A 12,331-nucleotide genomic window follows, 5' to 3' on the forward strand; every position below is an offset into this window, starting at 1 on the left:
GAGACGGACCTGGATGACACTGCATTCAGATACATTAGCGGTAGAAGGAGACTTGACAGGCTATCGGAGGGAAAGAGAGGGTTGAGAATTGAGGAGGGCATATGTTAAGACATCACCTAGCTTACAGTCGGACACGGAGGCATCGATCCCAGCCCCTTTGCTCTCTGAGCTGCTTCCTGTGTTTTCATTGCGCCATCATTGGAAGAGAGCAAACAACAACGTCAGGGGGAAAGGCTGCTGATAGCTCCGGATCTAATGTGTTTAGATCTCCAGGGAGCAAGGTTTACATGGACTAGAAGGTCTAATAATGTAAGCATGCACAGTTGATTTTCCATTCCATAGCAACGCTACATGTTATGTTGAGAATATCAGGCAACACTGCAAACACTCTAAATTTTGTCCCTAAATCCACTAAATTAAAATAACTTGCTAATTCCATGGGTGTTAAATGATCAGTTAAATCTAAGAAGAAGACATGCTGCTGAATGATGTATCTGCTCGTCTGAAACTTAAAAGGAACACGTGTATGCACTCATGATTTCTTCCACACTGCTGCACATGAATTACATCCAAAGTGCTCCATAATTTCACACAGATGTGAACTATTAAGACAGACTGTTGTGTACCTCGTATGACACCTGACTCCCTCACAGGTTGTTCATCACAAACATCAAGCTTGTCTTTTGTTACTCCCTCACTGAGCATGTGAATATTTCACATAATGTTATCCTCGTATGAAGGAATGTTTTTTCACAGTTCTGCATTCTTTAACCTCAAAAAACACACGTGTTGCCTAAAATAATAAATAATCTGCTGCAGACATTTATTTTCATCTGTGCAAACAGGCCTGTGAAGTGTTTCACAGTCATTGTGCGCTATTTAAATATGTAATACAACATCAAAAGACTAAATGTTTGAAAGCTGCTAAGAACAGTCCGTCACAAAGCCAGAGAAACAGGTGTATGTTTTTCCAGCATGTGTGTATGTACGTACGGGCTGATAAATTAGAGGGAATCCAGACAAAGAAGCAGAGTATTGTAAACTCACTTTCCCCACTGAATTAAATGTTTCTGTTAAAGCTCAACCCAAGCTGTTGGACTGTTTCTCCTAATTAAAGGAAAAGGTGCCTGATTGACAAATGAGCTCTGGGTCAGCCAGCTAACCAGAGACAGGGTTTTCCCAGCCAAGAGTGCAAAGCCCCTGGGTTTCCCATCAGTCCCATAAACAGATGGTGTAATACTCATTCAAACCTTCCTGAAGGAAAAACAGGGATGTCTCATCTGCTTTTGTTAGAGCTGAGGGATTGGACATGGGCAATCCCTTGAGTTGGACGAGGCAAAGTAACAAGTGAGATTATCAGAAATAAATGAAAACGGCTGCTTAGTAAATTGTTGTATCGATCAAGTCACACTGATATCTGTTGAAGTGCATGAGATAAGGATTTGCAATCAAGTTACACTTCAGTCTCGACCTTCACTTGACTCGTATGTGCGTTTGTGTAATACTGAACAGCGGGCTACACACAGTTTATTTTTCCAGTGTATACACGATACATTCATTAAAAAAACAGCAGTGATATTCCATCAGCTGGAGCCTCCTTTAGCCACGGATACAGCCCTCCCCATGTTGAAGAGCAACAGAGACTTTGGTTGTGATTAACCTCTGCATTTATCATCAGCAGCTGTGCAAAAAGGGATATGTGAGGTCACAGGATGGAAATTAAATGAGTGCTCAATGGTTACAATGTAGATGAGACTGTGAGAGTTAGTCCAGTCAGTGGCCCTATAGCAATAATAATTGTATGATTTCTGTCATATATACTATACTGAAATGTTCTGCATTTGCGGAATTATCTGTTGTTGTTTTGCATTTTCTCAATATATGTTGTAATTGCATGTGTATTAACTCTTCAGTTGTGTGTATCTTTAGCTGCATTTCCATGTCACTTCAAGGGATGCCTGTTCTGCTACAGTCCATGGTGCATCAGTTTTGTTTTAATCTCTGGTGTCTTCTATTTCACAAGTCATATCTGGCGTTGTTTATGTTGATCAACTCTTTCTGCATACATCCATGGTCCATATATACAGATGTTTTCACTCTAACTCATTATCTTGTACTCTCTCATCCTCCTGACAAAACCCGGTCACATAAACAGTAACATTTATCTGCATGATAACACACGCTCTGGCTAATTAATGAACTGTTGTACCAATAGATGAGGACGATGATGATGAGGATGATAATGATGTACACAGGTCACTAAAAATGTCATATATGCAGACACATGAAGAATCACAAATGCATTCATGAATACATCCATGTATAGAAATTAACGAGGTTCTGGTTTATATAAGTGTATTTCCGCTTAAATTTTCAGTCCGGCACAGAATTTGTACCTGAATTATGCTTTCAGCTCAATTTGGCATTACCAAAGCAGCACATGCTTGATTTGCTTCAGCATGGAAATAATAAGTAAGGGCAGCTGTGAGATTCACACACTTCAGGTACTGTGTATCCTGTGTCTCTTCAGAAAATCACACCTCATTTAATTTACTCATTAATGCATTTACTTAATTTAATAAGTGGTAGTCATGTGCTAAAGAGGCTATTATAGTAATTTATTCTTTTCATCTCTCGCTCTCTCTCTCTCTCCGTCCCATTGTCTTTAATTGCTGTGCGAGTGCTCAGCTTCTTTTCACTTAATTTGAGGTTGATCATCAAATGCTTTCTGAAAGGTTTTGATGGATCAAGAGGCCAGAGGTAGGCTACAGGTAAATTGTGGTGCTTTTCTGAAAATAAAATTCCCAAGCTTCATCCTATTACACAACTTTATATAGGACAAAGAAGCTACCAAGTTACCCACAAGTCTGCCATTCAATGTTGCTACTGACCACACAGTTAAACTGCTGTATCACTTTAGCCTTCACACTCACTTCACAACACACAAAAGAGCTTTCAGCACTACTGCCAAGGGAGGGGTGTGGGTGTGCATGGAAAATATGCACAGAAGACTCCCTCCCTCTCTCCCTCCTGCTCTCACCCTGTACTCCCCCTCAATCACACAGAGCAGGTAGTTTGACCAGAGGCAGTGGAGCGGACCCTTCTATTTAATTCCCTCTGAATTATAAAGCACTAAAGCTCAAATTTGCCCAAACATCATTAATCACAATGGCCAGGAGCGTCTGGCTTAATGAACAGATTCTTTCTGGGGGCATCTACGGGCAGTTAATTTGCCATTTAAACCCCACCTGTCTGTGTCAACTAGTCCGTAGAGAGAGGTGCAGAAATGTAGTCCAGTAGCTGTTCCAAGGGTTGGGCTGTATCCATTCCTTCGTGCCTTACCACAGCCAGGGGCAGGGAGCGTGTTAAAAAGGACACAGTGTGTTAATGTCTTAATAAATAGCATACAGCCTCTTTATTTGTCCAGATATTCTGTCAGCACAGGGGCTAATTGCCCTTATCTTGTGCAGTCTTTAGTGTGCCTGTTGTCTTGCTCTTATACTTTGTGTTTTGCAAATGGATGCCCAGCTCTATTATGTTCTCTTTTATTTGATAAGAACCGTTTTGTGTTTTTCTGACAGCCGTGTTATTATTAGACTGCAGCTAACCATGTCCTCTTACAGCTGGAAATGGAACAAAGTTGACACAGGGGAAGATAGAATGTGATAAACATCAGATGATGTCATTTTAAAACTAAAAAAAGAAATGCGTGCTTATCATCTGAGAGATTTGATTTGTTTGAAATATTTTGTTAGCCTGTCAAAAAGAATGACAGCCACTTTTTTTCAGTTTACACTCTTTTTGACACATTTGCTTTGCCGTCCGCGCCACTCTCTTTGTTAAGCATTCCCTGTAGCTTCAATGTGACATTCCTATACTCGCTCAGTGCACACACACAATTAGTGATTGTTAAAGAGCATGTGATATGGGAAATACACCATTTTCCCATAATTACAGCCTCCTGTGAACCTGAAAGGAAGCACGTTCTTTGGGTGACATGCTTCATGTCTGCAGACATCTAAACTAAACCGCTGCCGTCATACTCCCACTGTGCTTCCTCATTTCAGAGGTCTACTTGTCCACTCTTTTTCACACAAACATGCACTTCTGCATTATTCTTACATGTTTCCATGCCTTTGACCCTCTCTGCTGGTTATTTAGCACTTCAGTGACTAGCACAACTAATTGGAGTAAGAGACAGGTGGAGCCATGCTGTAGCAATCGGTCTTGTTAGTGGTGGAGCTATAGCTCTTTTTGTTTTTGCAGGGTGCACACTGGAAGGAGTCATGAACTTTTGACACGCTCACGTATGCCCCCCCGAGCAGCCTGCCAGGCTTCACTTACCACAGTTAATATCAAGGTTCTCTGCATTAAGTCAAAACACCTCTTTCCAGGGATATGTTCAGGGGAAAACAAGAAATGTGTGACACTCTAAGCTCTGAAAGTTGAGTGCTTGTGGTGTTTGAGTGCATCTTGGTGTTGTTTTAACACAGTTTTATGATTAAATGCCCCCTTCACTGAGATGAACTTTAATGTAAAGTCCTTCTGCATCATTACACATTTCAGCTTTGTTTGTATTTGTTGTGTGTTCAGCTGCCCCGCTCTTGCAGTTTCTGTGTGTGTGGTAAAGTAGCACTTCCGTATTGACTTGTCAGTGTGAGTGTGTCCACGGTGAGCAGTGTTGCAGTGTAATTCAACCGGGCAGGTGTGAGGGTCACAGCCAGTTTGTGGGCCAGTGTCTTGGCCCCTGCTGTCTGCTTTGTCTGACCATCAGAGGAACCCCTTAATTAGACCCTTTTGGTTTAGCAGTGTCCATCTGTTCAACGCAGCCTGGCAGGCACACGGCAACAATCCCTTCATTAAATGCTCCTGGGTGACTTGGCAGGAAGAGCCTTGAGTTCCCAATTTCTGCTGCACAAAGGTCATGTTCAGAAAATCTCCTTAAACTTTTCACTTTAAATTGAAAGAACCTCTTCCCTTTTTCTCCTTTAGTTAAGATACAGTTATGAATAATACTTATGTTGAAGAATATTGTGACTGAACACTGCTTATGTGTAAATATCAATAAGTGTGAAATCAAGCTGTTATGTTGTAGTTTGTCATAAAACTGTTCACGTATGACCACATATATATATATTTTTCCAAAATAAGGGTCCACTGGAAGGCGTGGTACTTCACCGCTCTTCTGTAGGTAAAGTGAATTTGCTGCTCAAGCTTTAGTATGTTGCTTTCCTTGTTTTGGTTATTGCATGTCTAAAATGATTAATTACAGGGTCAAACACTACTACAGTGTTATTTCAATAAAATGTTGCTTTTGGTTGGTGTATGTTTGCAAAGTGAGTACACACTTATTTAAGATGCCAAAGTAAAGTGATCAAGTGGCCAGAAAATGAATGGGAACAGAGCTGCAAGGGAGTTATTTGGCAGTCAGGCCAGCTGACAAAAACAAGCAGGCTTACTCTTTAGTGATCCAGTAAGACCTGGCCCAGTGACCCTTAGTGGAAGTAAGAGAGAGAGAGAGAGAGAGACAAGGGGAGAAGGGAAGGATTTCATTCTGCTGTTCTTGGCCGTCCTGTGTTGTTGTTGCCTCGGCCATGGAAAATCACAGAACACTTAGTGGCACCTTCAGAGCCAGACAAACATCTCTTTACAAGGAATCCCTCTGTAAGGTTGTGTAGCTGTTTTGTAACCGTTGTGCCTATGCTTGAAATCTGAGCCACAGGTGTGTTTCAGGTGCAGTCACCAGTTGGCCCACGGAAAGGGCCCTCTTGTGCTTTGCTGTAATCACAGGCTTTTCAGTGTTAGTGGTCAAATATAAAGAGATTACAACAGTAAGTTAATACGTTTTTTCATGAAGCTACACAAAAAAGTATGTGTTTTATGAGGGAATAAAACTTGTTAAAATAAAAATGCAACAGCAAGACAGATGCCAAATTCATTGAACGTGAGTTTGATAGTGTTATCAAATATTTTTATAATATCTGTTCCTTTAATATTAATATATATTTTCACACAGTGTGTATTAATAAAAGGTTTTGCTCACATGCTATTTCAAATACCGCCTTGTCACTCATCAATATTTCGTTTATCTGGCTGGCGAGAAGAAGCAGTGTGGAGTGAAATGTTTATGAGCATTACAAAAGTTTTGACATTTACAACCCAAGACAGAAACGGTGTGTTTGCAACAAACTTAATTACTACCTATGCAGCGTGCATCTGAATCCTGTTATGTGGATACATTGTGTTCTTTTTCTTGTTGTCACAGAGAAATGAGTTTACAAGCGTTTTTATTTTACAGGTTTATCAGACAGGTTTGATCCTGAATCAGACTTTTAGAAGCACCTTATTTTCACTTTGAAACTTCAGATGGGTTTTTGACTGATGTCCTCTCACTGCATCTCAAATAGCAACATTAATATTGACAGAGGTAAAATTATACAACAGAAGTGATCATGTTTTACTGCCTTAGTGATATCTCACTGCGTCATAACGTCAAAACCAGACAGGGAGACAGACAGGGAATGAGACGGCGTGACAGACAGAGGGAGGGGAAGGAGGCAGAATCTTGCTGTGACAGCCTTTTCACTCCTTATGAATGGCGTTTTTCTTCCTCCTCAGCATTCTGTGGGACTTCAAAGCACCAATCTCAGCAGAGTGATGTGGTTCTGCTGTTGTGGGAATTTTGAATATTCATTAGGATCATTGTCTTTTACTTCAGGACTCAGACTTTACTGGGGCTCTGTTCACACAGTATAGTTCACACGGTGTTAAAAACTAAGTCCCCTGTACAGAATAATTAATCGAATGGTTAACATAATTTAATAAACATTTTTTCTGTGGTTCCAAAACGGTTGTTTTGTATAACTCAGTAAAGGAAGGTTATTCTTTGTCTTGCTGGATGATGAAGTTAGTATCATGCTTTCTTGACTCTTGCCCTCTGATTGGACCATTTGGGCCAGACAGCTGTGTTGCCACGGTAATAAACTGCTTTCCAGGATTCTATGACAACAGTTTTAACACTGAGCTGCTGAAAATCCTCCTAATTTCACAGAGCTGAGGGTCAATTCGGTCCCAGCTGAAACATTGTTCATGATACGCATTCCATCCCTGCCCGGAGTAATTTCTTCATCTATGTTCTGCCATGGCTTTTTGTTTCACAGGTTAGCGGTGATTTTTCACAGTCATCCATCCCATTCCTCTGACTGTATGATGAAAGGGTGTGTTTGCTTCTTTTAAAGTCCTTTTCTGAAATAAAAAACGTGACTCATTTTCATGGTATATTGTGACGCTGTAGTGCTAGTATTAATGTAAGGTCTCTATTTCATAAGAAAATGTTTGCTTTATGAAATGGAGACAGATTATTACAAACAACCGAGCTGCATTAATTGATCTCTGACTGCTGGAGGGCAAAATGGAGAGCACAAAGCAAAACAATCTCAGAGATAAACTGCTCCCCTGCACACAAATCCCACAAATCAAAGCAGTGCAAGCACTCAGGAGGGGTCAGAACCATCAAGTGTCACCATCAATGGGAATATGCACAGCAATTTGAAACTTAGTTATGATAAGTTTTACCGCGGTGTAAGAGGCAGTGTTTTCTTCCTTTCTGTGCATGGTGTTTGTAGTGCAGAGTAACTGACCCTGTTTACTGTTTCATTCATTTATCACTCTGCACAAAAGCTTCTTCTGTAAAGGCATGGACTGGTGCTAGCTGGTTAGCATGCTATTTCCAAGAGTTTAAATCGAGGCAACTGGACTCAAGGATTGTTTTTTGAAGACGTTTCGCCACTCCCCCAAGTGGTTTCTTCTGTTCTGCTGAAGACTATTACTATACTATTCAGTACATATCATTGCAGCGCAATGTCTTTAACGTAATGTCATAGCTGTTGTTTCTTCACTTTCGTAAATAGAGTAATCACTTTCTACATTTGTACCATTTACAAAGGGCTTCTACTCTTTTGTAAGAAGATGCAGAGGTTAGAATGTTCCCACTTTTAGTCCCTTGTAATATACCTTGGCTAAAATCTGAACATGCTGCTTCCTACAGCTTATTTCCTTACACATTCATGTCCATCTCTGACACCACAGCAAGGACTGTGCTTCTTTAGTGTAAAGTAAATGTCACTGTGTAAAGTCAGTAGAAGGCCAATTTCAGACAGGGTTTAAACTGTCTACTCCTTGCACGTCTAATGTGGCTTTTTCTTAGTCCAGTTGCAACAAACACTGTGGTTTTACAGAACGACAGAACTATTTCTCTGGCAGTATTAATCATCTTGTATGAGTAAGTATGCGACGACAGATGTGCTCTGCAGTTTGAATTGTAACTACGAGCCAGTAGGGAAGAAAAAGGGAAGGGAAGAGTTAATTTGACTGAAAATAGGTCTTGCAACCAGTCTGCCCCACTTTCAACCCCTTTGTGTGGTGGAGTGACCCCCACCTACAGTGCTTCTCACTCCCCTGGACCCCCTCCATCCGTGGCCTTTGGGCTTAGTGGGCTGTCTTGAGAGTCCGGAGGGGCTCCACGCTGGGTGTTTGATGGAGCGCAGAAGGGTGTGTGAGGTGCACTGACCCATTCACATTGCTCCCTATGCACTCAGGAATAGGCTTATTGCATGTAATACACAGTGCTGCACAAATCAGGAGAGACAGCTATAGGGCAACTAGCACTGGAGGGGGAGAAGTAGCTTCCCACCCAGTCAGAGTCAACAGGTGTGGGGTGGAGAAGCCCATTTGGCTGTTGTTGTTTTGGCCACCACCACTTTTCTGCATTTGTTTGCCTCACCTTCAGCCATTTGGAATGAATGAACTCTTCACTGTGATTGTTAAAATTGATGTTTATGTCTTGTTTAGGTACCATAGTAGACTTAAAGTAATTTGTCTTATAGCTTAGCCAATCCTCTTAACTTGTAACACACATAAATCTTTCACCACTGGTATGTGTCCACTATTGTTATGACCATTTTTCTCTGTGGTATTGTTTGCTTGCATGTGTGTCTGCCTGTGTGTGCTTGGATTAGTGTGAAGTTGCAAAGTTGTGGTGGTGCCTGGAGGTGTGAGCTCTAATCGCCTCTAATCACCTGACGTGTGATTGCCTGATCTCTGTTGCAGCTCTGCAAGTGATTGTGTTTTCACGCCATTCACACACACACACACACACACACACACACACACAGAGAGAGGCTCACATGAGCTGTAAACTACAATCTATAATTCAGCCTACATCTGAACTTTAATACCAGACTCTAGGTTACAGATTACTGTCTGGTCTTTGCCATTCACATAGCACCTGTGTTTGCAGCTGTAGTTCCACACACATTATGTCAGGAGGTTGGTTCCTTTTTGTGTTAATTGTTGGGAACTGTGCAAACTTTTTTTTTCATGTAATGGAATGCAGCTTGCCATTCATAGACTTTTATTTTGAAATCTTGGACTTAAGACAGTTGCAGCCATGCTTTAGTCTTTCACCTCCTTTGTCTTGTTTGTTTGATATATATTTATGAACCAGTAACAGTTTCCAGTAACATTGTGTTTAGCAATAATGATACTCACGTACAGATTAATTAATGCAACTATTTAATATCCATATTCATTTTATGATGATGTATGTTTGAAGTAAAATATACCACTGTGGTATCTCACATACAACTCTGGTTTGGTGCAGCATGCTGAGCCAGGATGTATAACCAACCTGTGCTAACCCATCCTCACTCTAACAACAAACACACGTTTTGCTCTGTGTTCTTGCTTCATACTTTTTCTGCCTTGCAGGATTTAATACCAGGTGCTTTTACCGTAGTATATGTACATGTCCTCTGGTAGTTTACAGTCTGTAGTTTCTGTGTCCTTCTTGGCATGCTGTGTGTTTGCATGCCTGTGGCTATAGTTCATAATAATTCTTTCACTGCTGCCTTTCACATCTTATCCAGCTCACATCCATACTCCTGCTTCACCCCCCATTGCCTGTTCAGTTCTGCTCCTCTTACTGTGTATGAGGGCATTTGCAATGTGTGTGTGAGTGTGATTGGGAGAGAGGACATGTGTGGATCTACTCAGCTGTTCCCTCTGTAGTGGAGCGGTCATAGAAAGGGCCGGACAAATAACACAGTGAGAGAGCAACTAAGTAACACCCTCCCTCCCTCTCTTTTGTCCCCCTCTTCTTTCTCCATGTCTGTCTCTCCCAGGCTGTCAGTAGTGGAGTGGAGTTGAAGGCTGCAAGGCGTGCTGTGGGAAGTTCCTGAGTGGCAGTCACTCACAGAGAAACACTTGTACAGGAACAGGACTGACCCTCTTTCACGAAAGGATATAAAACACGCCTCCACCTTCTTGTAGCACGGGGTGTGATCGTTGTGGCAGCGCCTCAGGGACTTGAAGGAAGTTGGTGCTGGCGTGATGGTGGTGGCGTGGCGACCTCAGGAGTGGGCCTGGCAGGCTGTCCTCCTGGTCACTGGACTAGCATCGCTGAGCCACAGGTCTGATGGTAAGTAATTGAGCTGGACACCAGCTGATGCTTTAACTGTCTTGCTGCCTGTTCTCCTTGTGTGTCAATGATTCCTCATTGTTTCTGGTTGAGTTTGAAGCATGTTGTTACATGTTTTATTGACAGCATTTTACAGAGGCAGGTTGATTGAGCTGCAAGGCTATCTGTCTATTTTTTTGCCATGTGCTATTTATGATGAGTAAAAGCTATTATGATCTCCACAGGGGCTTTCATGAGAACGGGTGTGCACCCCTCCCCTCCTCCCTCCCTCCTTAGACCCCCGTTCATGTTTTGAATTGTTTGAAGATGGACAGCCAGTTGTCTTTTACCAAGAATGCCAACAGTGTCACGGTGCCCCGTAAGAGTGTGACGAGCTTGCAGGGTCGGCAGGCTCCCACCCTCAGGAAGATGACACTTGTGCATTTGTTCTTTGATCTGACAGTGTGTATGAAACGTGATTTTTTTTTTCTGCAGATTACATAAATTCTGTACTTTTATTGGCTATAGTAAAAAAATAATTAATAATAATTAATTAATCACTTGATGAAAGACTAGTAGCAGGTGATTAATTTGTTTTAGAGGAGAGTAAAGTTTTTTTTCTATTAAATGGAAGCTGTCACTTCAGCCTGTAAGATGTAGTATTTTATTTACACTTTATAGACTGTAGAATAATTAGTGAAAAAGTAAATACAAACATTAATTGGTAATGAAAGTCACCATCAACTTTAATTGTTTGGTGTAGCTTGACTTTGGTGTCAAACTGTAAAACCAGCACACACACACACACACACACACACACAGTATTTATAAATATTGACATCAGGCGATTCTGGACATTTTCAGCATATGACTGTCGGCTGTGACTTAATTCCTCTTAGATGATAAATGATGATAAATGGTGCGTCACTTTACCATCATCATCATGCCTATATACATAACTCACAGTACATCATAGTGTCAGAATTATTGAACAGCAGGAAGAAAAAAAGATGATGTAGAAAATTGTATAATTAACTTAACTGTAAAAACACTATAAATTTAAATTCAGTTGCAATACAAAGCTGTGTTGTACTGAAATTGTAACAAAAACTAGAGACCAGCTGTAAACTCACATACACACTGTGTGGTTCAGAGCTAAATGTAACTTTCACAGTTGGTCATGAAATACCTCAGCTGCTGATGAATGCTTCTTTTTCCCTTTACCCTTCTCAGTGAAGACTGTAGACCCGGTGAGTTTGAATTCGTAGATGTGAGAAGATTTAGTAGAAATCAGAGAAAGTTGCCTTCTTACAGAACTTGATGGACAATATTTTTGCTTTTTCTTTCCAGTGCAGACAGACAAACAGCGGAAACGAAACAGTCGCTTAAAGATTTAAGGCTATTCTGCAGCATTGAGCTTCTAATTTTTCAGCCACCAGTTACCTTTTCTGTTTTCCTCTGTGATCTGATCTTTCAAAGGTCACCCAAATGACTAAAACATGTGGGAGGTTGCCCATAAATCTGAGTAGCACAGCCAATTTGCCACCTGTTTCTTTTAGGCTCGTGAGGTTCACAGAGAATAAATGAGTCTTGGCCACATTCATCCAGTGGCAGTGGAATGGAAATTGGTGCAGTTTTCTAATAATTCAGCCCTATGTTTTGTACTGAATGACTGTCAAACCCCGTGGACTGGTCTTGTAAAATCAGCAGGACTCATGAGGAGCTGTTGGCACCAATTTGTGTTTTAGTTTTTTTCCTTTATCAATAAGTGTTTCTTTTCTGTGGCTCCACTTTAGTTGCATGAGAGTAGTTAAGGGGAAAACAGCTGAAATAAAGGGATAAAGATAGTATGCTGCTCCAAGGACATTTATGTGT

At 41.1% G+C, this 12,331-nt stretch overlaps 1 protein-coding gene across 1 annotated transcript in view; it reads left to right on the forward strand.

Annotated features, from left to right (window-relative positions):
- The window catches only part of bmpr1bb (bone morphogenetic protein receptor, type IBb), a 38,762-nt gene that overhangs the window by 16,186 nt on the left and 10,245 nt on the right, over window positions 1–12,331 (forward strand). Inside the window, exon 5 of the mRNA XM_028417538.1 lies at window positions 10,182–10,477. Coding sequence (XP_028273339.1) covers window positions 10,390–10,477 — 88 coding nt within the window. The 5' untranslated portion in view covers window positions 10,182–10,389. The remainder of the gene's footprint in view (window positions 1–10,181; window positions 10,478–12,331) is intronic.

The sequence above is a fragment of the Parambassis ranga genome, chromosome 12, assembly GCF_900634625.1.
Source record: "Parambassis ranga chromosome 12, fParRan2.1, whole genome shotgun sequence".
NCBI lineage: Eukaryota > Metazoa > Chordata > Actinopteri > Ambassidae > Parambassis > Parambassis ranga.